We start from the raw sequence: 25425 nt of genomic DNA, 5'->3' as shown, positions 1-25425 counted from the left end.
ACAATCCAATAATGCATAGCAAAAGTCTTTTATGGCCCATTAATCACACCAGCCGGTCTTTGGAGGATTTGGCTACCTACAACAGCGAACAGTGGCTTGCATTTCAAGCAATTATGGCCACCCTAGATGTTCTTTTACGCAGGGCATGGTACTCGAAAGTAATTTTTTTAAAAAAAATTCCAATCCAAACACCAACCAAAATAAGTAATTATTAGAAATTGGCTACTGTAATGTTAAGGTGTTGTGGCTTCTAATCAACATGAAATAAAATCACTAATATGTTTACTTATCACTTTTCACCCACTCATTCACTCAATTTCCAAAATTAAATTGAAGCATAATAATTACAAATGAGTTCTAAGAAAATGCTTAGATGGCGATGATAACATGAAAGTTATTATGAGTCCTGTGAACAATAATCTGGTGAGCGTCTTCAAATGATATTTCTTTTTATGAGTCTATTTAATTTACGACAGAAAGTGTTGTGTTATGAATACAAGATACCTTGAAACTTGTAATATTGTAAGGTAGGTGGTAAAAAAATTCATTAAAAATAGTGAGAAAATCCTCTTCAAGGATCCATATCATATCCTATCGAAAACCTGTAGATGAGGGGCATATTTAAGCCAACATAATTGTCCAGGCACTATCTGCTGAAAGACCAGTCATTTCTGTCTCCATTACTTGGCCTTGAGCTCGCAGAAAATTTCAGCCACAAAAGTTGCATTGCAATGTGAACAATGCCTCCCCTAAAAATGAAACACGCCCAGCCAGACCACTAAAGATTGTCCCCTTCTATATGTTGGTACTAGTGAAATACTTTTAACTTAGAAATTCTATGATTGATTCGGACGATTAGACAATACCTGCTCCAGCTTGTGTTATAATAATATTTGGCCCCTCATGAGAAATGTGTGACGCACGAGAAATTGTTGGGGGTTCATAAAGTCTGTATGCTGCTTTGGCGGTAGACGGGGAATACTGGAATAATAGATAAACGAGAAAATGGTCAGTTTCCACTTCCCAGAGATGTCATGCTTGTAATGTGTGATGAATTTCAATTTATCATCTTTTGAGTTAAATTTCAGTAAATTTATTATCCTTAAAATACTCTAAAAATAATGTTAACCTCAACTTATGTTCAGTATGTGACACCAACACCTCCATTTGTTGATAATATCTTTTGTAGATAATAATTAAAAAATTTGACTTTAATTTTTTTTTAATAAATACAAATATAACTTATATAGTTTAATTTATCTTGTAGACTAATAATATTAGAATATTTTTAATATATAAAATAATTTTTTAAATAAAAATGGTCATATTTATTTTAATAATATATTTTTATTTATTATAAAAAATTTTAAATAAATCTTTAGGTTAAACAGATTTTACAATCAATAAAATATATCCCATGTATAATATTGAAAATAATTTAAATTTTATATATTTATTTTTAATATCAGGTACTTATTTATTATAAAATTTAGTGTAATATAATATAAGATTGTAAAGTATTATAATATTTTTTTAAATATTAAAATTATTTTAATATATATATATATATATATATATATATATTGTAACATTTTATTTTAATATTATATTTTTATTTATTATAAAATATTATAGTCAATTTTTTGAGTTAATATTGTAGTTAAAAAAAGAATTTTAATTTTTTTTTTTATATTGAAAACATAAGTATTTATTTCTCTCAAGGTAAAAGACTAAAAGTATACTTTTTTCTTAAATTAGTAACATTCTCAATCTCCTAAATTGAGATAATCAACATACCTATTTGAACCAAGAGTTAAAGAGTGTCCCAGCTCACGGTCAGGGTAAAACACTTGTTTCTTTTATTTGCTTTTTGTCCGCCGGAACAAAATACTTAACAGTGACAGAAATCAAATCAGCATCGGAAATACTTGTTTGATGCAATACGCGAACAAGAATTCAAAATGGAAAAAATGCGGTGCGTTTCGTCAATTTACACTGAAGGAGGGAGATGGCAAGTCCGAGTCGCGTGGCCAGTCCAATTTTGGCATCGGGTCGGCGGTACCGGGCTTGTCAATTCAAAACAAAGATGTTTAACTAGGCCTCAATTAAACGAGCCAGCCAGCTCGGCCCTCAAAGACCTCTTCTTTTTTTGTTTTTTTTTTTTTAATATTGATCATATAAAACGGCGGTGCTGCCTGCGTTTGAATGCCAGATGTCATTAGGTCACTAAAACGACATCATCTCAGTGAAATATCTTATGTCTAGTCTACAGAGTGCAGACGGAACAAGTAAGTTGGTTTAGCATTAGCAGCTGCGGTGCTGATTGTGATGAGCCACGCTCAACGCTTCTCCGTTGGTTTGTTTCTCTAACCTTATCCATCCAACCAGCCAACACTTTCAACAGCGCCAAAACCCTCGTTCAATGGCAACAACAACAAAACCCACTTCGTTTTCATTAACTTGAAGGATTCCAACTAAAACCCCACCCTCAAATATTTATCGTTGCCTCACTCTGAACATGGAGCTCTCTTCTTCTTTTGCGTCTCTTGTTTCTGATAACATCTCTTTTTCTTCTGCAATCTCTCCATTTCCCCTCCAAAGTTCTCTCAAAACACTAAAACTCACCAAACCCACCTCGCAAAATCTTCGTATTTTGGCTGTAGCGGTGGAGCCACAACAAGACTTGCCCCATAACAGCCCTCAAAAGCTTCTCAAAGAGCTTGCAGAACGGAAAAAGGTTACCTCTCCTAAGAAAAAAGTTCCCCCCAAAAAGTTCATTTTAAGACCTCCACTTGATGACAAGAAACTAGTTGATAGGTTTTTAAAAAGCCCGCAATTATCGTTGAAATCATTCCCTTTGTTGAGTTCGTGCTTGCCTCCTTCGCGTCTTAACAATGCGGATCAAACATGGATTGATGAGTACTTGCTTGAGGCAAAGCAAGCTTTGGGGTATTCTTTAGAGCCGTCCGATCAACTAGGAGATGATAATCCTGCTAAGCATTTTGATACTTTGTTGTACTTAGCGTTCCAACACCCATTTTGTGAGAGGAATAAGGCAAGGCACGTGAGAGCGGGGCATTCAAGGCTATGCTTTTTGGGGCAGTTCGTGCTTGAATTGGCCTTTTGTGAGTTTTTCTTGCAGAGGTATCCCAGAGAGTCGCCCGCTCCGATGAGAGAAAGAGTGTTTGGTTTGATTGGGAGGAGGAATTTGCCCAAGTGGATCAAAGCAGCCAGTTTGCAGAATTTGATATTTCCTTTTGATGAGATGGATAGATTGATTAGAAAAGAGCGGGAACCGCCCGTCAAGTACGTTTTCCTATGTTTCCAATTTGGTTTGTTTTGTGTTGTGTGGTTATTTATTTTTGGCAAACTTGATATCCATCATTTTGTCTTCTATTTAAATTTGAAACTGTAATGTTAGATTGGATAAGAGTATGATAATGTGATTCAGAGAAACTTGTTCAGTCTGTAAGTCGAATTGGATAATGTGATTAGGAGAAAGGTGTCCTATTCTCCCTGCTTCTGCTTGTAGAATATATGTTGCTTGAGCCGAAGGTTTGATTAGAGCATTGACAACTTTGATTAGAGTGTTCTCATTTTTAACTTGCTTTTATAAAATTGTTTGTATGGATAGATTTGAATTGATTGTGCTGATTGTTCTGTTCAGGTCTGTGTTCTGGGCTTTGTTTGGGGCTATATATTTGTGTTTTGGTTTTCCAGAAGTATATCGTGTTCTTTTTGAAGTATTTGGGATGGATCCAGAAGATAAGGAATGCCAGCCAAAGTTAAGGCGGCAACTTGAAGATGTAGATTATGTATCCGTCGAATTTGAAGGCAATAAGCTTACTTGGCAAGATGTTGCAGCTTACAAGGCAAGCTTTATTTTGTTCTCCTTTCATTCTGTTACACTTTCTCAAATAAAACTGAAAATAATAAGAAAGAAACTTGACATGGTGTTAGGAAGTAAGTAATGGAAATAAAAATTTGCAGTCATCCTGCACAGATAACATAGTGAGGGCTGTTTTAGATAACATAGAGTGCATTAATATCTGAAGCTAGTTGCTGCAATCATGTATGCGTTACCATACCTACACATATGTGATGTAACATATTTGGTGTCAATTTTATTTTACCTTGACAAAGGGAATGTCATTTTTGTCTGTGTTTGGAATATTCCTCAAGTTAATTCTTATTTCCTTTACAGCCACCTGAAGATGCTCTCTTTGCTCAGCCAAGGCTTTTCCGGGCTTGTGTTCCACCAGGCATGCATAGGTTTCGAGGAAATCTGTGGGATTTTGACAGCAGGCCCCAGGTTATGCAAACGCTGGGATATCCTTTGGTGGTACAAGACAGAATTCCAGAAATTACTGAAGCCAGGAATATTGAACTTGGACTTGGGCTACAGGTAGCTCTTAGTTGTGTTTTATATTAGAGGGTATATATGTGTGTATAGGTGTGCTAAGACTTGTCTTTTGGCCCTAAACTATGTTGACCTTGGAAGATGGCTGTTCTGAAGTGCAACATTCATTGAACTAATGTACATCTTATTCTAGCAGCAACACTTTTGAGAAAAAATAAATTGAGAAACAAATAATTATGAAAGAGAGGAGTATACTGATGTCAGATTAATCCTAAAGTTCTGGTCATATCTATCATCAGAGATCATTTTTGTGGTATATGCATAGCATTTGTTTCATTTATCATAATATTCAATGGTTCAATGGTGTGCATAATCAACCTATTTGCAAGAACTGGGCCATTTGATTGTGAACTTTTCTATTTCTTGCATCATTTGCTTTTCATGGGTGAAGTTCAATTTCCTTGGATTGCCAAATGTTCATTATACATATGATACTCACTTGGTGATATTTTTGGTATGTTAGTATGCTCACCCGGCTGTTTATTTCCTTATTTATTCTTTCATTTCTTGCTGGATTACAGCTTTGTTTCTTGCATCCATCAAAATACAAGTTTGAGCATCCTCGGTTTTGCTTTGAGCGACTAGAGTATGTCGGCCAAAAGATCCAGGTTAAGAGTTATTCTTGCTTTTGCCCTTTTTACAACCAATTTTAGGTGGGAAAAAGTATCAAAGGAAAGAAAAAGAGATTAAAGCACAGTGTTTGTGGTGATAAACTCATTTCCATATCTGTCCATTTTCAATTTTATTGCTTTATTTATTTATTTATTTATTTTTTGTATAGGATCTTGTAATGGCTGAGCGGTTACTGATGAAGCATCTAGATGCCCCTGGACATTGGCTGCAGGAGAAGCACAGACGTATTCTTATGAACAAGTTCTGTGGGAGGTATCTTCGGGAAAAGAATCTCCATAGATATATCATATATTCTGAACAGGTTCAAGATGCATACGAGCACAATCGACGTCTAAGAAACCCTTCCACCACCGCTGTTCAACAAGCGCTTCATGGGCTTGCATATACTGTCTACGGAAAGCCAGATGTCAGGCGCGTCATGTTTGAGGTTTTTGATTTTGAGCAGATCCAACCTAAAAGCGTGTGAATTTCTGAGAAATTGGCAAAAGCATTCCTCAGTTCTTCCTTCAAATTAAAATTTTTTGATACACTTGCATCACCAGGTTGAAGTAAAGTAAATCTAATGTAACTTTTCGTATTAGTGTTGATGTAATATAGATTCTTTTCCCCCCTCTGTTCTTTGAGATTAGAATGTTCTCTCTTCTTTCATGCAAGTCAATAAATCTCTCGTGCTTTAATTCAGAGAAAGAGATGAACCATCATAATTAAGTGAGGAATATAAATGATCTTCTTCACAATTAACGGTGGGTAAAATATGGAGAACGAACTTGAAATCATCTTCTTGATTATAACCGAAGAAAAGTGCAAAATATGGGCTGTAGGTCAACCAAGGTCTTTTTCGTGCAAATCATCGAAGAGGCATCATTTAGTTAGCGATTTGGGCAATCTATGAAAAGCAGGATACCTAAATTTGGGCTGCATTATGTTACATGTACTAAATAGTTATCATAGACAACAGCTCAAGTGTAGGTATATGTTATGTATAATATGGTATAGCATGATCTAAATTTAGAAAAAAAAAAAAAAAGCAATGACATTTTGATGATCCTTTCATTCTTTAAAATTGGTCGCATAGACATTTTGTGAACAATTATGTTCGGGTGAAATAAAATTAGGCTGTTGTAGTAAAATGACATAATCGTTTCAAAAAGGATTTAAGAGAAAGAATGCGATATTGCGATATTGGCAGAAAATTAGATGTCTTTCATAAAATTGAATAGAAGAATCGTTGGAACTGTAGAATTTCCACTGCCATCTTCTCCGGCTCGCTAGTAGATTAGCATATAAATGACATGCATCTAAGATTGTATCCTCGTAAATATTAAATATTATTTTCTTGAATTAAATAAATTTTTAGATTAACATCAGCAAGAAGGCTAACAAAACAATTTTTCATGTTTATCTAAAAGTTAGTTTTTATGACGAGGAATGGTGTAAAAATTACTCTATTGTAAAATTACTCATTTATGACAAATAAGCTTTTATTAATTAACAAATAAAAGGTTGTTTTGATACAAGTCCAGAAATTGAAAATTGTACAAAATTTTGTAAACTGTTCGGCAGATCTACTAAACTAGTAAGTTTTGGTCAAAGCGATTCGCCACCTGCATCGTCAGTCGGCACCAGATTCACTCGTCACGCTCCCCCCGGCCAACATTACATCTCCATCAAAATTCCAAATGAACTTGAAAAAAGATCTCCTCACAATCAACTATCAGACATTTCTAACGATGGGCCCGCACAGAAAGCCCCGGCCCATCTAAACCAATCAAATTAACCCAGCTCATTTTTCATTTTCCAATTTCACTTTCATAACCAAAACCCAACCAACGGCATCGAACCCAAAAAAGTTAAAAACCAGAAGAAAATTGGTTTGGAGAAAAAAAAAAAAAACCTCCTGCAAATGGGCTCTTGATATTGCACATGAAAGATGCGCCACGAAAGCACAAGCACAAACACAAACACCCAGCAGTACTTGCCGCACAGGTACAGGTACTTCCCCTCCGCTTCTTGTTAGCGTGCGCCGTTCTTGCCTTGCGTGCGCCCATCGCGCACCATCCTATCCTGCGCACCCCCTGCCGAAGCTCCACATACAATCTTAACATCATCACAGATACTATCGCCGCTACTACCGTTGTCTACGAGGGCGCTATCATCGATAAGATCGAGGAACGAAATCTCGCCGAGATCCCGCTGCCGGCGATGTCGAAGGCTCGAGTTTATACCGACGTTAACGTTCTTCGGCCTAAGGAATACTGGGATTACGAGTCGCTCACTGTTCAATGGGGGTAAATTCTGTCAACTTATGTTATCTATTTTAGTGGCATTTATTTGGATCTTTTTAATTAATAAATTCTGACGGTGTAAAAGTGAGAAATGTGATCGTTGATATTGAATTCAGAAAAATAGATTCTTTCATATTTCAGTAAATAATATTGTTATTAGTGACTCTTTCATAAGTTTATGAGGAATAAATGTTTTAGCCGAGGAAGCTTAAGATTTATTGGATTCACTTTAAAAGAAAGTGAAGACAATGATGTGTGAACAGTGGCCTGCGTCCTTTTAGTTTTTTTTTGGCACATTAGTTTCAACTATAATGATTTTGAGAGCTGTTTCTTTTATTCGTTCCTTTTTTTCTGAAATAATGGTTTATTCTTATTGCTTATGCTTCTGGAATGTTTCCTCTTATGTTATTTTCAGTGATCAAGATGATTATGAGGTTGTTCGGAAAGTTGGAAGGGGAAAATACAGTGAAGTTTTTGAAGGCATAAATGTGAATACAAATGAGCGATGCATCATTAAGATCCTCAAGCCTGTTAAGAAAAAGAAGGTAAGTCTTTAGTGTCTTTGCAAATTGAGGGAGGTAGCACATGATTAAACTATGTACTTTGCAAGCATCTTGTTTTTTCTTAACTGATGATGCTGTGGCTTACAGGGATTTTCTTGTTTGCTGAGGGAAGGAAAATATATATTGTTTCAACTAGCAACATATTTATTTAACAAGTATATAAGCTGGTAGCTAGGTCAATCTTTAACAATAATTTCACTTAACTTGATCTATTATGTAAAATGATGTTCTGTATCATGCACACAGAATCTGTTGTTAGATTTTGAGATAATGTTGAAGGCATAGTTATGATGATTCTATATATTTATCTGTGCAGATAAAGAGGGAGATAAAAATACTTCAGAACCTCTGTGGTGGTCCAAATGTTGTAAAGCTTCTTGATATTGTTAGAGATCAGCACTCAAAAACTCCTAGCTTGATATTTGAGTATGTGAACAGCACTGATTTTAAAGTTTTGTACCCCACATTGACTGACTATGACATACGCTATTACATATACGAGCTTCTGAAGGTAATGTCCATTTTTATTCAGTGGTCAACCGTTCTCTGTTACCAATCTTTTTTGTATATTAACCCTTAGCAGCAACTAAGTTTTCACATAACATTTTGTTACACATTCTTAAGCTTGGTTTTACTGATTGAGAGGAGAATTCAATTGGAATGTGCATTTTATTTAAATCTACCAAGGGATCAACAAAATTTATGATTTACTCAGATGAACTTCCTCTAATAATCATTTCTGAATTTTTTAAAGAGCAGTTCATATTGTTGCATGTGTACCCTATCCTGCTCAACTAGCTAAGCTACACTCAAATTGCAGGCATTAGATTACTGCCATTCACAGGGAATAATGCATAGAGATGTCAAGCCTCACAATGTTATGATAGACCATGAGTTGCGTAAACTTCGTTTGATTGACTGGGGTCTTGCTGAATTTTACCATCCTGGCAAGGAGTATAATGTTCGTGTGGCTTCTAGGTGATTTTTAAAACATTATAAATAATGTTATTAACTTTTAAACTTCATAATATTTTCAATTTTTTTTTTTTTTGGAATCATACAAGAACTTGTAAGATTCATCTCTGTAACCTATATTGTGCTGGAAATTGAATACAAACTTATTTTCCATTTTTAAGAATTTATTGACTCAGACTCTTGCAGGGCTAATGTTGAATTATTGTCCTATAATATTGTGTATAATTCAAACTGTCATTCTTTATGAAACATTTGTTGGTTTGTATACATCCATAGTGAACTAAAATGACAATAATATTGCGTATAATTCAAACTGTCATTCTTTATGAAACATTTGTTGGTTTGTATACATCCATAGTGAACTAAAATGACCAATGTAATTCTTATAGCAATCTTAAGCAGGAGAGTTTTCTGATATGTGTTTATTTTGGTGATCATGAAATGTGCATAGAAGATTGCATATTTGCATTTGTTTTGTGAACTTAACGATAAATCCTATGATCTTAAATAATTGAAGCTCTTAGGATTTTACCATTATTTGAAACTAGAAGTTACCAAAAATATACTGGTAATTTTGATTGATTGAGAGAGCTAGTCATGAACTATTTATTAGAACATTCTATCATATCAAACACTATAACTTATAGCTAAACTTCCAGCTGAAGTATCAGATAGAGCCACATTTTTCAGCATCTTACTTTATATCTGAAGCTTATGTGAATTCCAGCAGACTATCATGATATTCTGCTTCATCCCACTCTTTAGCACTTAAGCCATGCATGATGATATGGAAGGCAGTTTTTTCTATTGTTTGTGGTTTGTTTTAGTATTTGGAGTGAACAACTGTCATTTGTATGACAGGCTGTGTACCCTCTGCATGCACTTAGCAGGTATTAATTTGAGCATAGGCTGAAAAATGGAATGCTTGTAGTTTTAATTTGGAGAAGCATTTGACATTTGTTGTCATGTACTACTGCTTCCATTTTTTGTTAGATAATTTTGGGCATGCAGTAAATTGTGCTTGATGGCAGATGGGATAAGTTTTTATGAGTTTCACTTTGTCAAGTTGCTTCAAATTTTATCCCTCCAACTGCTGTTTTATCATTGTAAGGGACTGAATTTATTTCTTGCTTCCCAGATACTTCAAGGGACCAGAACTCCTTGTGGATTTACAGGACTATGACTACTCTTTAGATATGTGGAGCCTTGGTTGCATGTTTGCAGGAATGGTGAGGATTGTTCTCTTTCAATTATACTTGGAATATGTAATCTTCCTCTTTTGTTATCCAATGTTTATGGATCAGTTTTTGGGTGTGACTTCTTTCTAGCTTATTCATGCTTATTTTACTCGTATTTTGGGGTTAAATATTATCTTCTTTATTTATTCCTTATGGTTATTATTAATGTAGATATTTCGGAAGGAGCCATTCTTTTATGGTCATGACAACCATGATCAGCTTGTCAAAATTGCCAAGGTAATGACAATTCTGGATTTTTCAAATTGATTTAAAACTTATAGGCGTAAAGGTTCACTTGTTCATGGCTGTGAAATAATATAGACCTTCATCATTTTTATCTTTTATATTGATGTTAATACCTTAAAAACTATTTATAATCATGTATTCGTGTTGTGAGTAGCAAATCATTTTCTGGTGCTAATTTTTTTTTCTTTTGTTTGTTTTGATTATGTTCATTTGGGGAAAAGAGGCAAATCATACAAATTTTGGTATTTTTCAACCAATTCTGCATACTGATGCAATTCATAATTGTAACTCCATCATGTGAATTTATTTTTTCTTTTTTCTTTTTTTTACATCAACTCAAAATCCCTATGCATTCAGTCTTGGACTAATTCCATTATCACTCTTTACAATGCTTTTGATATGATCTATCAAATGGTTAATTGTCATGTTTTGCATCTAGATTAATTATCTAATTTTAGTACAAATTTGTGGTAGATTCAAGTCTGGATTGCTTCAAATACTGTAAACATTTTAAATATATTGAAGTACATGATTCTTGTTTTCAAGAATGAGACAGATGTGAGATGTGAACTACAAGAATGATGACCCTGAGCAAAAACAACAGATATATTAATATATAACATGCATTGATCACAAGCAGGATTTCTACTAAAGTTTGATTGCTATAAAAGAACAAGCTCTTAAAGCTTGACAGGTTCTAATGATGTTTTGGAGATTTACTCCTTTAAAACTCAGCTCTTCCAAGGATATTGCAAGACATTCTGAATTAGCATGCTGAGATATTAGGCACCCAAGTTACTGCCTAGTACTGCGGGTATTAATTCTGTTATTGCCTATTTGGTTTGGGAGCCCCAAATCCCGATGCCAACAGTCGAGTGAGTACTGGCTTGATGACAGTTATCAGAATCTATTGCTGTCTCATTACGTTCTAAATTCACAAAAGCTGCTCACTCATCACTTTGACTGTAGGCATCCATATTGCTCATGCATTTCAAAGGTTCATAATTGGTTTGTGCGTTGAAGTTTGACTAGTAAATTTGATGCCACAGGACTGCTGTTTGATTATTTGGTGTAATTCCAGGTACTGGGAACTGATGAGTTAAATGCATATCTGAACAAATATCATTTAGAGCTTGATCCTCAACTCGATGCACTTGTTGGGAGGTACATGAAACATGAATTGTTTGCTGTTATAGATTTAGTTTTTAATTACACAACAAAGTTTGACCGTACTGATTTTCTTTTTTTTGGGAGAATATCTAGTAAGTCACATGTCGTCTTTCTCGCAGACTATAGTTTCAAGCATTACTGCAGTCCTTTCACTAAATTGAGCAATGGATGAAACTAACAGTTCTTCATTGGTATTGATGTCTGGATTTTCTTTTTTGCAGGCACAGCCGGAAGCCATGGTCAAAATTTATTAATGCTGATAATCAGCATCTGGTTTCTCCAGAGGTCATTTTATCTTGTTTTTCGAAAACCATCTGCTAAATAAATTTTTAGTTGCAATGTGGTTGATTTTCATTATTAAAGTTATTTGACATGCAGGCAATAGATTTTCTTGATAAGCTCCTCCGTTATGATCACCAGGATAGGCTAACTGCTAGGGAGGCAATGGTAATATCATCTATATCACCTATATTTTCTCTTGTTTAAGGTTGAATCATGATCCCAAGTTCTCTCTCTATATCTTCTATTTTCATTGATTTGACAACAGTTAACATCTCCTGAGTGAGAGTAGGTACAGAAGGGCAAATACATTCCAGAGATGCAATTGCTTGGTTCTGAGCAGTATCTGGATGTATGCTGCTTGGAAAGAGTGTATTCGATATTCTCTGAGCCAGTCCCCACTTCCTTCCGCCCCATGAATATGAAGAAAATATATTATTTTGATACTTAGATAACTAGGATAGAGAAAATCCATATCCGTTTAATCATAGCTTGTAATCTTTCAATTGGATGTTTTTATTGTCATCTTAATAAATTCTTTGGTAGACTAAGTGTGTTGGGGTCGTGTCACTTTTGTTGCAGGCCCATCCATATTTCGCACAAGTGAGGGCTGCTGAGAGTAGCAGGACCCGCGCATAGCAGCCTGCCTCATGGAGTTCCTATCCGAACTGAATTCCTTATCATTGCTCAAATGATATGTATCGTGCTTATAACTGTTTGATCAAATTGCTCAAGTTTGTGCTTGCGTGTGTATCTTTTTGTTTTCAGTTTTTACCCTTGTGCCTGCTTCTTGAGGAAGAACTAAATGAGAAAGCAAGAATGCCATGTCCTCTTCTTTTCTTTCTTTTTCTATTTTTCATTTTTTTTCCCTGAATCTGAACCTTAGATATCAAGTTTTGAAGCCTGGGGAAAGTGTGGTATACTAATGTGGGCAGACTACAACAGTGAATTTCTATGTAGCTATCTGGTGTATTTTAACGTTTCTTTTTCATCAATACAATAAAATAAAATAAAATTGCAAAAGCGTAGGGATGATGAGCTTGTTTGTCGAGGGGGTATAGGATGAAGGTTACAGGGTAAATATATATAGAGTTGCAGAATTAAGAGCCTACCCCCATTTCAAATGATAAATGAATACGCGTTTCTATTATTTACACTGAAAGTGTAATGCGTCAGACTGTTCATCCCTCGGCTAATTTTTCTACCGGTGTTTCACCAACTTGCTCATGAATGCAAACAAAATTTGAAAAGAATGGTCAGTATCAAGATGTCCCGTGAGTTGGCCCTTAATTTGTACTGCTTAAACTCGTAATATGAAGTTCGACATTTTCTTACATTGTATTCTAGTTTATAACCGTCCATGACAGTTAAAAGTTCGCAATTAATATCTAAATAAGAAGACAAATGTGACAGATGAAAACATTACGGTAGGACTTTGTCAATTTCTTCTTAAAGAGCGGTTTAATTGAGAGTTGGGATACAACTTTGTGGACATTACATCTAGATTATCGTTGATTAATGGGCACTATAAACCCCATCATAAATTCAGGACAATTAATTATTAATGGAGGTCACACCGATTGAGTTGATCTTAGCATCCCAACATTATATTTGTATTATTAACAGACCTAAAATAGATGAAGCACAAACACACAGCCTTCAAGAAATATAAAAGGAACAGATCAATTACCATAACATTACACAAATTCCATTAAAACAGAACAATGAACCAGTCCCTCTTCACATGCACACACAGATTCTACAAACCGCAACAAACAGATTCTACAAACCGCAACACACTTAATCTGAGGTATTGCTGGAAAAGGGAACACTATACAATAAGGAAGATTATGTCCCCAACTATATCTGGCATATAATATTTTCCCCCAAACTCTTATCACTTCTTAAGATGGGGGAAGCAGGCATAAATGTCACTCTTTGGGTGCTTTGCTTCAGCATGCTCCCTGCACTTCACCTCTGAAGTCGTGCACATGAATGTCTGCATACACACCTTGCACTGCATATACAGTTAAACAGAACATTAACAAACAACCAGCAAACATACCTAGCTGATTATTCAGTGTGAATATGAAATTCAAAACCAATTCAATAATATGCAAATGCAACATTGAACAACACAGAAGATCCGAGAATATTACAAATTAGTAAATGGATGCTATAATAATTGTGTAGAGGGCCTCCTCATATGCCCATCAACAATCGCAAAACATACAGCCTGAGAATAGCAAAAGCCTTTGCTAGCAGATAATCCTCATGAGCACGTAACTACACATTATAGAAGCAAGAAAAGAAGCTTCCCAAAAAATAATAGCCAATTTCAGTAATCAGGAAGAAATGAGTCCTAATATTCTCAATCCCCCCCCCCCCCCCCCCCCTTCCAAAATAAAAAAAGAATTCGTTTCGCGTCACCCCAACACTTCTACTGGGAAAAAGTAGCTAGTGGGAAGGTTCCAGAAACACCTCATACACTGAAAAACATTGTTAACTAGTCCATTAGAGCCATTGTGAGTTTTAGCACCACTTTGCATGTAATGAGGCAAAAGCAACAAGCCTGCCGCTTATCACCACTTGTTGTGATTACCTAAATAGAGAATCTCCACTTCAAGTTAAAAGTATCAGTATCAACCGCTATACTGCATTTGTAACAATCAAACCTTAAAATTAAAGTCACGAAAACAGTGACAATCAAGCACTACCATCCTGATTGCAACAACCCATAGTTGTGCAAAGCCACAGAAAAACTCAATTCACTTATCAAAAACGTGACCAACATGGAAAAAAAAAAGTAGTAACATAAATCAATGCAAAGCATAAGCTTTATCTAAAAAACCATAAAATTTACCTGGATCGACATAGCTTTCTTGTTTGTTTCCAATTGGCTTCCTGGAAAGAAAAAATAAAAATAAAAACACAAAACCAAGTCAAAACGACAATAACTAATCTTATAATATACTAAACAAAAAAGAATTCCCTTCAATTAAACAGAGATGAAGAAGCAAAGGAATCGAATTTTACCTTTGTTGGCAGCTTTTTGTTTCTCCAAATTCTTCTCACGAGCCATCTTGGCCTTTTGACCGTTGCCTCCTCCCATGTCCTGAATCTAACTAGTTGATTGATTGATCAATAGGTAGATCGGAAGATGCAGCACCCGAAACCCTAATCCGCCAATAACTGAAAAGAGTCCGAGTGGTATAAAAGATTTGTTGGGCCTTTTATTTACGGTTCGGACTCTTCGGAGTAAGGGATTATGTCACCCGGCAAAATGTCACGGACCAATAGTTTTGCTCAGTTGTGCTGTATTTCTAGCCGCTGCCTCTCAAGTCTCAATTTAATTTGTAACCCTTTTTGGTTTTTGGTTTTTCTGTTTTTTTGGTTTCTTTGTCCGCAATGGGATTGGGTCACGTCGACCAAATGCAAATTATACAAATCTTCATAGTTCATACCAATTTTTTTAGGAAATTTTTTTTTTATTGGGGATTTTGTTACAAAATTAATTTAAAAAATTAACTTTTTTTTTCAAAGTTTTGGATAGGTTCACCCATTGAATATCAAATTTTATCCTTAGTATTATTTGAATCATTGTAGTTGCAAAGATGAATTTTCATAATTTTTAAATTAATTTACTCTATCATTTCCGTTTGCACTATAAAAAAAAAGTCACGTGATGCATGATAAATATCATTTTAGATTTCACCATTAAATAATGTCAAGCCATTGGGCCCTTGGCCTGGTGGTTGGACAAGCATGAGGGCAGCGGTTCAAGCCCCCACAAAAGTATTGTGGGGGCTAAGCATTTATAAGTTATTATTCTTTGCGAAATGCGAGTGGAGTAATAACATTCCTCATCTGTGAGAGTTATTTGTCTGTTAAGGCATGTACTTCATAAAATTTAATGTAATAATGTAAGTCACAATTATGTATATTTGATTGTAAATATCAGTGTAATATCTGTTATATAGCAGTTGTAAATATCTGTGCAATGCAGTAATCTGGTGTGTAACCAGTATTCAAAAAAAAAAAGTCATGCATGATAAAATTTTGATGTAACAGTATTCTCCTGTTCAGCTCACTTTTTTTTTAATAAAAGGAAAATTATAATAAAGTTGTTATGTGCTTAAGTGCTTTCAATTTTTTTATGTCGTCTTTGTGTTGGTTTAGCCTCGACCACATGCAATACAAGCAAAAGTCGAATGCTCTAAGATAGCGTTTACTTTTTGGATTGGAGTGAGAATCCTGAGGAGTGGGAATCATAGGATTAGGAGTGTGGAGTGGGAGTGGGAGTAGATTGTTTACTTGCATTGGAATGTAATCATTGAATGGAGGTTAGAATTCAATTTATGTGTTTACTTTGTCTTGGATTGTGAGTAAATATTTTCAAATTATAATTTTATCCTTATTGAAAGAATTATAGTTTTTAATTACAAAGTTAATAAAAAATATATTTAATGAATAAACATTTATTTTATTATATTTGTAAATTTATAATAATTATTAATATTCTTAATTATAAACATCACAAAATTTTATTAATTTTAATTTAAATTATATAAATTAAAAATTGTTGATAAGGGCAATATAAACGAAATATTTTTACTATTAATATAGTATGAAATTAATATTTTCTTAGAATAAACTATTTATTAGTATTAATTATTAATATTGAATAAATATAATACTATTATTTTTAAATAAATATTATAATATTATATTTTCAAATAAAGATGGTATATAGTAATATTATTAATTCTCTATTAATATAATAATATTATTTTGAAGTAAATTAAACTTAGAATCAAACCCAATTATTATTTAGTTAAATATAATAATATTATTTAAATATTTATTAAATATAATTATAGTAAATTTAATAAAAAGAAGGGTAAATATAAAATGAAACATTATTTTATTTTATTTAATATAATTATATTAAATTTACTATTTATTAATATAATATTATTTAGTACAAAATTAATATTTTCTTAGAATAAACTATTTATTATTAATAATTATTAATATTAAATAAATATAGTACTATTATTTTTAAAATAAATATAATAATATTATATTATTAAATAAAGATAGCATATAGTAATATTTATTAATTATCTATTAATATAACAATATTATTTTTAAGTAATTTTAACTTATAATCAATGCAAATTATTATTTAGTTAAATATAATAATATTATTTAAATAAATATAATATATTTTTTATTTTATTAAATATTAAATTAAATTAAAAGGGTAAAAAATGGAGAGGTGGGAATGGGAGTCCCACTCCCCACTCTAAAAATAGGTGAGGCCCACAGAGTAGGATTCTCAATCCTTTCTTAATTTGTTAAAGTAATCACTGGAGTGTGAGGAATTAATACTCTTCGCTCCCACTCTAAAAAGTAAATACAACTTAATTATTGAGAAAGTTATGGAAATAACCAAAATTTTAGAGCATTTACAACTTTAGTTTAATTTTCATCTCCCTTGTTTTCATAACAAAATGTGACCTATTATGCAGAAAGAGAATACCCACTCTATTAATCACGTAACTTTTTTCCTCCCTATCTCTAATGAAAATCAAATTAAAAGACGGTGAAAAATACGCACTTAACTTATTGTTTTCAACTTTTTTTAAAAAATATCTTTTAACATATAGTCTTTATTTTATTACAATCCTAAATAACTTATAATAAGCGGACTTCATAACCACTCTTTTAATCAAGTAACTTGTTCACTTTCAAGTTAGTGAAAGTGAATGGGTTTCAGAGATCTCTCAAGCTTCAACCAAGCACTTGTAGCAAAGCAAGGGTGGAGAATTATGCAATTTCCAAGCTCGCTGGTGGCAAGAGTCTTAAAGGCTAGATATTTTAAGCATACGGGTTTTATGAATGCTGGCCTGGGATCAAAACCGTCGTTTGTTTGGAGAAGCATAGTTTGGGGAAGACAGGTGCTTCACAAAGGAGCGAGATGGCGAATTGGGAATGGACAGAATGTGCTGGTTTATGGAAACAATTGGATCCCCAGACCTACAACCTTTAAGCCAATATCAGCTCCTTCGATGGGGACTGACACCACAGTAGCGGAGTTAATAGACGAGAAGCAACAATGGAGGGAAGATTTGATCCTTCAGCATTTTAGGCCAGAAGATGCAGAAGCCATAATGCAGATTCCACTTCCAAAAAGACCAAAAGAGGATCAGTTGATATGGCACTACGATAAGAAAGGGTATTACTCGGTCAAGAGTGGATACCAAGTTGCTATGAGAATAAAGTTCCCTGAGGACCCAAGCTGCTCAAATCATGATCAAAACCTATGGCGTTTTATCTGGAAGCTTGCAATTCCAGAAAAAGTGAAAATTTTTTTATGGAGAGCAGCTCACGATTTATTGCCCACAGCAGAAAACTTATGGAAAAAAAAGGTTTTGCAGGAACCAATGTGCCAAAGTTGTCACTGTCATGTAGAAACGGTGTCCCATGCCTTGGTAGAGTGCAATAGGGCAAGGAAGATCTGGAGGTACTCTAATCTGGCAGAGGAATTGCGTGGAGTTTACAGGTGTGACATTGTTTGGATGCTGCAATTTTGGCCACGACAGCATGCTAAAGTTGAGGGAGCTGAAGTAGCAGCTTTACTATGGGCTATCTGGAAGGCACGAAACAAATGGCTTTTTGAAGGGAAAAAAGAAAACCCTCTCAGAGTAGTAGCAAATGCAGAGGCGATAGTGGAGTCTTTTAAAAAGATTAGACAACCGGAGATGGTTTATAAGACAAAGGGGAATGCTGAGAGGCAAAAGCAATGGAGTCCTCCTCCAAATGGATGGCAAAAAGTTAATGTTGATGCGGCTGTGGATGTTGAGAATCAAATGGCAGGGTTGGGGGTTGTGGTGAGAGACTCAGATGGAAACTGCAGAGCAGCTGCAATTAAAAGTCTGAGGCTTCCTGGTAGTGTGGCAATGGCGGAGGCAACAGCTATGGAATGGGGCCTAAAAGTGGCTGAAAAAGCTCATATTACTTTTGGAATTTTTGAATCAGATTCATTAGAAGTTATTGACTTAATCAACAAGAAGTCCAGTAGCTTAACTGAAATTGGATGGTTGATCTCTGACATTCAGGAAAATCTGCAGAATTTCCAGAATTTCAAAGCTCAACATTCCCCTAGAGATTGTAACTATGCAGCTCATTCATTAGCAAAGTTAGCTTTGCAAAAGAAGGAAACTGTAATTTGGTTGGATGAAATTCCACAGGAGATTATGTACTTGTTCTTAAGCTAATCAATCGAAAGGCATACTTTCTTTTCAAAAAAAAAAAAAAAAATCCCTAATGAAAATCAAATTAAAAGACGATGAAAGTACACGGTTAACTTATTTTATTGATATTTTTTTTCTTTGTATCTGTTGACTTACAGTCTTTATTTTATTACGATGCTGAATTACTTATTATAAGAGGACTTTATAACAAGAACATGCGTGGGTCGCTGGACTTTCTGATTTTTAGATAGTGCGTGACCGTGACAAGTGCACTTTGCAGAAGTTTTGAACCCAGCCAAAGTGAGTGAAAGCGATAGATAATTTTTTTTTTTCATTTTATTGGGAAGTGATAACTAAATATATTTTGTTTGGAAAGTAATAAATAAATAATTAAATAAATAGGTTTTGGTGATAATTTGTACGCAAATCGAAAACATGAACTACATATAATTCACAGCTGGCAACTTCAGTCCATTCCACTGGTGTATATATATATATATATAAAGAAAGCACTACTGTTGCACAAACCGTGTGTAAAAATAACTATTTGTGTAAAATTTTCTAACATTCATAAATTGCGAACGAGGGATGATAAAATCATCGTGCAATAATTCATTGTGAAATTTATACAAGTTTATAATCCAATTATAATTGGATCACATCATGGGGTAGTCATTAGGGATGACAATAGATACTGCCCGCAGTGGATTTGTCATTACCAAACTCAAATCCGCACAAAATTTAAATTACCAAATCCACCCCGCAACCCGTAGCGGATTTTAATTTTTTAAAAAAAATCCACCATTTGCGGGTTTTAACAATTATTAAACCTTCAATGGTATTCAGTGGATTTTTTGCGGGTTGTATATTTAAAATCACAAATATTCAATATATAAATTTACAATAATAACCTCAAATTCTACATAATATACTCAATTTTAAATTTAACGAATGTAAATGAAAAATTATAATTCCAACATCAGTCCAACACAAATTCTCAAATTTAAGTATAAAATACATAAATCCATTAAAAAAAAACCACAAACTAGTATCTAAAAATAACAATTATATTTCATATTATCATCCAACACAAAGCTCCAAAAGAACATCTTCATTTCATTCACCATCATTAGCACTCATCCAACATGATGTCTACGATAATGATTAAGATTAAATTTTCCAAAGAACAATACTTTTCAAATATTAATCCAAAAAATAATAATAATGATGAAATAATTCATGCATTAAGTTAAAAAAAAAAGGCCATACAAAAACACTTTAGTTATTTGGCACTTTGTATAATTGCATTATTTTCTTTATATATATTTTAGATTTAAATTTTTTTCAATTAAAATTAAATTAAAATATTTCAAAAAACATCGCAGGTCTAGCGGATATCCATGTGGGTATCCGTCAGATATTGGGATAATACCAAACCCACCCGCATCCAAGTGCGGGTTTCAATTTGTAATACCAAACCCGCCCGCAACCCGCAAAATTATACACAGTGGGCGGATTTTAGCGGACGAATTTGCGGGCACAATTGCCATCCCTAAGTGGTCATACAAAATCATGATGGATCAGCTATGTTGGCAGAGAAAATTATTAGCATTATTATTGTTATGTGGTGTCAATGTGTTGGAAGTGGAAGCTTTATCTTTAGTATACGGCTCACTAGAGAGATCAGTCTGTCTCTAGTAGTTATTGAGTCATATTCTATTGTATGGTACTCAACTAATTCAATGACAGCAAAGTTCTTGGCATGAGTTCTTCTAGATTATAGTTGAAATAAAATAATTATCCGTATCAACTCATGACTTTAGGAAATGGAATATCTCATTCATGAAATTTTAATCAGATTATGGGTGGTTTAGTTAAGTTTATTTTCTAATGCAACAGTTTTTTTGTTTTGGGTGAAGACTTTTTCCAGGAATTAAGTTGTTATGTTTAAGATTTTATATCGTGATTTAATGAGTTTTTCATTAAAAAAAAAAGAACATCACGTGACTTAAAACAAGGAAAAAAAAACTGTCGTACGGCTTACAATTATTAATGTGTAGTATTTGATATTTCCTCATAATTATTACACTGAACAAGTTAGATCCGCCGACCGAATTTTACACAGAAATGATGCAGGTAATGAGGTAAGGGACAAGAATTGTCGGCGCATATGAATGATTAAAGCCATGCAAGAATGGCTTAGGCCACTAGTAGTAGAGACCATTTGGTAATTGGAATAAGTAAAATGGCCGTGAGAATATTGAAATGAAATGGACCTTCTACCCGTCAAAGTTGGTACTCTGTATGTTTTCTTTCCCCTTTAAAATGGTACAATTATTTGAAGGTTTTCTAACATGCACATAATTATTTTCTTTTAAGTTCAACGTACCGGAATTCTGGAAATATTAAAAAACGACAGAAGGATTCTTCTTCTTCTAATAAAAACAAATGAAATATTTGTTATTTGTTAACTTGTTAACAAAGAAAAGATATAGGTATAAAGAACTGGGCAGAAGTAAGTAACACAGCTTCGTAAAGAAACTGGGCTAATTTCATATTCATGATTAGTCTCCAAACATGCGTTAACCACCGCTCGAAATTCTCTTTCCTCCCATGGCTGACAGTGGAGGGGGGCCAAGTTAGTGGAGAAGTCTCTTTCAAATACTCTCCCTTGGTTTACCAGCAAACAAAATGGGACCGACAGCTAAATAGCATTCATTTGTTAAATCCCCGAATATACTTTCCTCTCTGCTGCAAAATCCCCTCCTTATTTTTCGTTAAAAAAAAAAAAAAAACAAAACAAAAGCAAAACACTATCTCTTCTAAGTTGTATCCTTTCTTCTTCCCTGTTCTGTTTCTCAGTGAATGCTTTTACCGAGTCATGGAAGTTTTTCTTGAATTTGTCTTGCCCATTGCTTTTTCTCTTATATTTTCTTTCTTCCTCGCTAAGCTTTTTTCTTTGTCATCTTCTCCTTCCACCAACTGTGACTGTGATCTCGTGTCTGGGTTGAAACCCTGCAAACATTTTATTCAAAAGGTGGTTACTTGTGAGCAGCGTGGTTCCGAAACCGAGAAAACGCATGGTTTTGTTGCAAAAGTTGTAGAAGGTGGGTCAGAAACACAAGAAAAGATTTTACTCGATGATTGTTGTGGATCATGTGATGATGTCAAGATCGGCGACAATGAGGTTTTAAAAGAAGCCGAGATGGAGAGAGTTGTTGAAGAACATTTTGGTGAGTTTGGTGGTGGTGAAAGTGAAAGTTACGCCAAATTTGGGACAGGTTTGACTAAAGACGAAGTGAGCGTGGCCAGAAGTGAAGAGATAGAGTTTTTAGAGAGTAAATGTGAAGCACGCAAAATTCAAAAAGATGATGGTGGTAAGTGTAGTACATTTGACTGTAAAGAGATGTTGATGGACAAAAATAATTTCTTTGAGAGCGAAAAGATGGCAAAAATTGAGTCAACTAAAACTGTGACGCGTATGACCGAAAGTGAAGAGACAGAGGTTTCAAAGAGTAACTGCGATAATGAGGTCGATGAAGCAAACAAAAATCAGGAAGATGGTGGCGAGAGTAGTATTTTTAATTGCAAACAGATATTGGTGTATAGAAGTAATTTCTTTGAGAGTGAAAATATCGCCGCAGTTAAGTCAGAGTCCGCTATAACTGAGGTGGGAATGGCCAGAAGTGAAGAGATAGAGGTTTTAGAGAGTAATTGTGATAATGAGATTGGTGAGAGAAACAGGGATGAGGAAGATGATGTGAAGTTGGTGTCGTTTGATGAGGATGACGATTGGGAGGGAATAGAGAGAACTGAGCTAGAGAGGCTTTTTGGTGCGGCCGTGGCATTTGTTGGGAATAAATGTAATGCTGGTCGGATTTCAAGTATTGGCAGTGATGTGAAGATGCAGTTGTATGGACTTCACAAGATTGCCACTGTCGGTCCTTGCCGCGAGCCCCAACCCATGGCATTGAAGGTCTCTGCTCGTGCAAACTGGTATTCAACTTCTTCTTTCCCTATTCTTATATACTGTATTGTGCATAGCTTTAGCTTGTTTCTTGTTGGTTTGTTTTAGGATCTTTGCTGCATCAATTGTAACTGAAACATTTTATTTTGGAATGCTGTCTTATGTGATAATAATAGTATGGTCGATCAAACTAAGTTGCTTATATGATAACAATAATATGTTTGATCAAACTAAGTTACTGGTTTGGAAAGCAATCCCGTTATATGAATTTAAATTTGTTTCTGTTAGAATGTTTGAAGTTTTTTAAATTTCTTGGTCTGTCGAGAGCATCACTAGTACTGGGTCGAATGTTGATTAGGGGCTCGTCTGTTTTTGACCGGGCTTGAGTTTATGAGAAATGACTGCGCCATTAAAGTCATGAGATCTAGTTAGTTAACACCATTTAATAGACTCAAACATGAGTGTTCCGAAATTGGAGCCACAGCCCACATGCAGTATTGGCAGGTGTAGAATTTTAAGAAACAGATATGAATGCTTGTACGGCCAAATAATGAGGACTGAAGAAGAGAGCTTAAAGCATGAATAAATAGAGTAATGGAAGTTTTACCAATGTTCATCAAAATGGAGTTGCGGGAGGGGGTTGGAATTACTAGTGTGATTAGTGAAATGTCTGGAATCAGAAAAGTAATTCCTTATTCCCTTATTGTTTTAGACCGTCATTGTGATCTACAATGAGAAGTTTTCTCTCTGTTTTCTGTCCCTTTTGGGTATAAATTCATTTTCTCTGTTATGTTGCTGCCTTTTATATTCTTCCTAGTTTAAGTTTCTTTTGATCATCTACTTACGCTTCGCGTTATAACTTATCTTAGATTTATCAGACTAAACTGAAATTGTGAAAATTTGAGGATACTTTGATTATTATTACTGGCCTTCGATTCTCAGGGGAGAATGAAAACTTGGTTAGCTGCATGCTGAGCACCATAAAACATTGCAAAATTTGAAGTAAGAGGTTGATGCTAATAGAATGAACTTAATGTAATAGCAAATTAAGGTCTTTCCTTTGAGGGCTATGCTTAATTACTAGACATATCAAATCTAGTGGCCGATTGATAGAGGAAACTGTTGTTTTGTGCTAGGAATGCATGGAAACAACTCGGGAATATGACTCCAGAGATTGCTATGGAGCAGTATGTTACTATTCTTTCTAGAAGCATCCCTGGGTGTATCCAAGATGGTATTGGTGTAAGTATTTATTTTGAAAGCACACAGTCAATCTCTTCAGTGCTTTCCACCATAGAGAATGTGTGATCATACTCTTTTCATGTTTTCATTCGTATAGGGAGATATTAAACCGGTTTCTGCAGATGCTGAAGCGTGTGGTGAGCTAGTTTGTGATCTAAAGGCATATCAAGTGGCTCAACTTGGTGCTGTAGACAAGAGGTGATTTGATGAAAAATACTTGGTCCAGGTCAACATTTTATGAGTTTAAAGTTTTCCTTTTTGTTCCTATTTCTTATTTGTAGTTTATCACTTTTCTCAAGGAATGTAGATGAGCTAGTGCGTGATCCTGAAGGTTTTTATAGATGACTTTCTTTGATCCAGACACCCTTGGATGCGGTACAGATTTTGTTGATTAGTCAATGTTTCTTGAATTGTGATTTCCTAGTGCCTGGCTTTTCAGAGTGCATGAGCGAAAAAACTCCTGAACATGATGAATATGTTAGTGTCTTTTTGTAATTCAAATCATAGATATAGTGATATCATTATTCACTGGAAGCACATTTTATATCTTCTCCTTCCTGCTCATCATTTGCCTCATTGTTTATTTATTTATTTTTAACTTTGGTGCATTTTTCACCTCTGCCGTTGCTTTCTATGGATTGCGACTCAGAATTTAATCAAGTTGCACGTTTCAGATGTTAAGCGCTCTGATATTTCTAATATTGCTTCCGAAAATTGGTTAATTCAGGCAAAACAAATGCAATTTATTCCAATTACTTCCATCAAAGTGGCGCTTCAGACATCTCTGAGCTTCTCAGCTATCAAGGATGTGGAGTTACAAAGCTTGGAAGCATCAATCTGTTAAATATGCTAGCCTGCTGGTAGATCTTTTAGTTGTCTTTGCCAATAAAGGATTAACTGCGTGTTCAATGGCAATAGCAATATGTTTCTGCTCATTCTAGTTTCGCATGAGTTGGTTGTATATATATTATTTTAGTTCTTAGGTTAGGGCATTTCCTCATTCATATGTTTCCTCACCGTACCCAAAGGTTTTTCAAGCATTAAGCTCGAAAATCTTGTCAAACACTAAGCTTGAAAATCTACTCCCACTGGTATATGAAGAGAAATCTATATCCTTGTTCAAAGAGAATGAAGTCTACAGGGCTCGA

General features: G+C 34.5%; 4 protein-coding genes across 9 annotated transcripts; 3 read left to right on the top strand and 1 right to left on the bottom strand.

Annotated features, from left to right (window-relative positions):
* The first annotated feature begins 2255 nt into the window (after positions 1-2255).
* On the top strand, positions 2256-5719 carry LOC18035906 (ribonuclease III domain-containing protein RNC1, chloroplastic). 2 transcript variants are annotated; one of them, XM_006425992.2, is made up of 5 exons: positions 2256-3306; positions 3668-3872; positions 4205-4405; positions 4942-5028; positions 5202-5719. In XM_006425992.2, the coding sequence occupies exons 1-5, from the start codon at positions 2519-2521 to the stop codon at positions 5517-5519; spliced, it is 1599 nt and encodes a 532-aa protein (XP_006426055.1). In that variant the 5' UTR covers positions 2256-2518; the 3' UTR covers positions 5520-5719. The 2 variants fall into 2 exon arrangements, with proteins under 2 accessions (XP_006426055.1, XP_024036696.1); XM_024180928.1 differs by lacking the exon at positions 4942-5028.
* Positions 5720-6642: 923 nt separating this feature from the next.
* Positions 6643-12768, top strand: LOC18037265 (casein kinase II subunit alpha-2). 3 transcript variants are annotated; one of them, XM_006425989.2, is made up of 10 exons: positions 6655-7341; positions 7754-7883; positions 8218-8412; positions 8722-8879; positions 10015-10105; positions 10286-10351; positions 11442-11524; positions 11752-11815; positions 11909-11977; positions 12392-12768. In XM_006425989.2, exons 1-10 carry the CDS (start codon positions 6977-6979, stop codon positions 12446-12448), a joined length of 1278 nt encoding a protein of 425 aa, XP_006426052.1. In that variant the 5' UTR covers positions 6655-6976; the 3' UTR covers positions 12449-12768. The 3 variants fall into 3 exon arrangements, 2 of the variants coding, with proteins under 2 accessions (XP_024035985.1, XP_006426052.1); XR_002904580.1 differs by lacking the exons at positions 11909-11977; positions 12392-12768 and having other exon boundaries at positions 6649-7341; positions 11410-11524; XM_024180217.1 differs by lacking the exons at positions 11442-11524; positions 11752-11815; positions 11909-11977; positions 12392-12768 and adding an exon at positions 10582-11402 and having other exon boundaries at positions 6643-7341.
* Positions 12769-13475: 707 nt separating this feature from the next.
* Positions 13476-15219, bottom strand: LOC18035772 (uncharacterized protein At2g23090). Its single transcript, XM_006425987.2, has 3 exons — positions 14846-15219; positions 14673-14713; positions 13476-13826 (listed from the first exon to the last, which is right to left on the bottom strand). Exons 1-3 carry the CDS (start codon positions 14919-14921, stop codon positions 13707-13709), a joined length of 237 nt encoding a protein of 78 aa, XP_006426050.1. The 5' UTR covers positions 14922-15219; the 3' UTR covers positions 13476-13706.
* A 6397-nt stretch (positions 15220-21616) lies between these two features.
* Positions 21617-25422, top strand: LOC18036587 (acyl-CoA-binding domain-containing protein 3). 3 transcript variants are annotated; one of them, XM_024180067.1, is made up of 5 exons: positions 21617-23064; positions 24172-24277; positions 24375-24475; positions 24577-24652; positions 25005-25422. In XM_024180067.1, exons 1-4 carry the CDS (start codon positions 21629-21631, stop codon positions 24620-24622), a joined length of 1689 nt encoding a protein of 562 aa, XP_024035835.1. In that variant the 5' UTR covers positions 21617-21628; the 3' UTR covers positions 24623-24652; positions 25005-25422. The 3 variants fall into 3 exon arrangements, with proteins under 3 accessions (XP_024035835.1, XP_024035834.1, XP_024035836.1); XM_024180066.1 differs by having other exon boundaries at positions 24559-24652; XM_024180068.1 differs by lacking the exon at positions 25005-25422 and having other exon boundaries at positions 24585-24635.
* The last annotated feature ends 3 nt before the right edge of the window (positions 25423-25425 follow it).

The sequence above is a fragment of the Citrus clementina genome, unplaced genomic scaffold (genome assembly GCF_000493195.1).
Source record: "Citrus clementina cultivar Clemenules unplaced genomic scaffold, Citrus_clementina_v1.0 scaffold_7, whole genome shotgun sequence".
In the NCBI taxonomy this organism is placed as follows: Eukaryota; Viridiplantae; Streptophyta; class Magnoliopsida; order Sapindales; family Rutaceae; genus Citrus; species Citrus x clementina.
Note: the sequence above shows the minus strand (reverse complement) of the source record. Positions and strands in the feature narration are given on the sequence as shown.

Coding starts and splice junctions, on each gene's coding strand:
- LOC18035906 (XM_006425992.2), top strand. CDS start 2,519: ATGGAGCTCTCTTCTTCTTTTGCGTCTCTTGTTTCTGATAACATCTCT. Junction 3,873..4,204: donor AAGATGTTGCAGCTTACAAG/GCAAGCTTTATT, acceptor TTTCCTTTACAG/CCACCTGAAGATGCTCTCTT. Junction 5,029..5,201: donor ATGTCGGCCAAAAGATCCAG/GTTAAGAGTTAT, acceptor TTTTTTGTATAG/GATCTTGTAATGGCTGAGCG.
- LOC18037265 (XM_006425989.2), top strand. CDS start 6,977: ATGAAAGATGCGCCACGAAAGCACAAGCACAAACACAAACACCCAGCA. Junction 10,106..10,285: donor GTTGCATGTTTGCAGGAATG/GTGAGGATTGTT, acceptor TTATTAATGTAG/ATATTTCGGAAGGAGCCATT. Junction 11,816..11,908: donor AGCATCTGGTTTCTCCAGAG/GTCATTTTATCT, acceptor TTTGACATGCAG/GCAATAGATTTTCTTGATAA.
- LOC18035772 (XM_006425987.2), bottom strand. CDS start 14,921: ATGGGAGGAGGCAACGGTCAAAAGGCCAAGATGGCTCGTGAGAAGAAT. Junction 14,714..14,845: donor ACAAAAAGCTGCCAACAAAG/GTAAAATTCGAT, acceptor TTTTCTTTCCAG/GAAGCCAATTGGAAACAAAC. Junction 13,827..14,672: donor AGAAAGCTATGTCGATCCAG/GTAAATTTTATG, acceptor CTGTATATGCAG/TGCAAGGTGTGTATGCAGAC.
- LOC18036587 (XM_024180066.1), top strand. CDS start 21,629: ATGATTAGTCTCCAAACATGCGTTAACCACCGCTCGAAATTCTCTTTC. Junction 24,278..24,374: donor GTATCCAAGATGGTATTGGT/GTAAGTATTTAT, acceptor TCATTCGTATAG/GGAGATATTAAACCGGTTTC. Junction 24,476..24,558: donor CTTGGTGCTGTAGACAAGAG/GTGATTTGATGA, acceptor TCTTATTTGTAG/TTTATCACTTTTCTCAAGGA.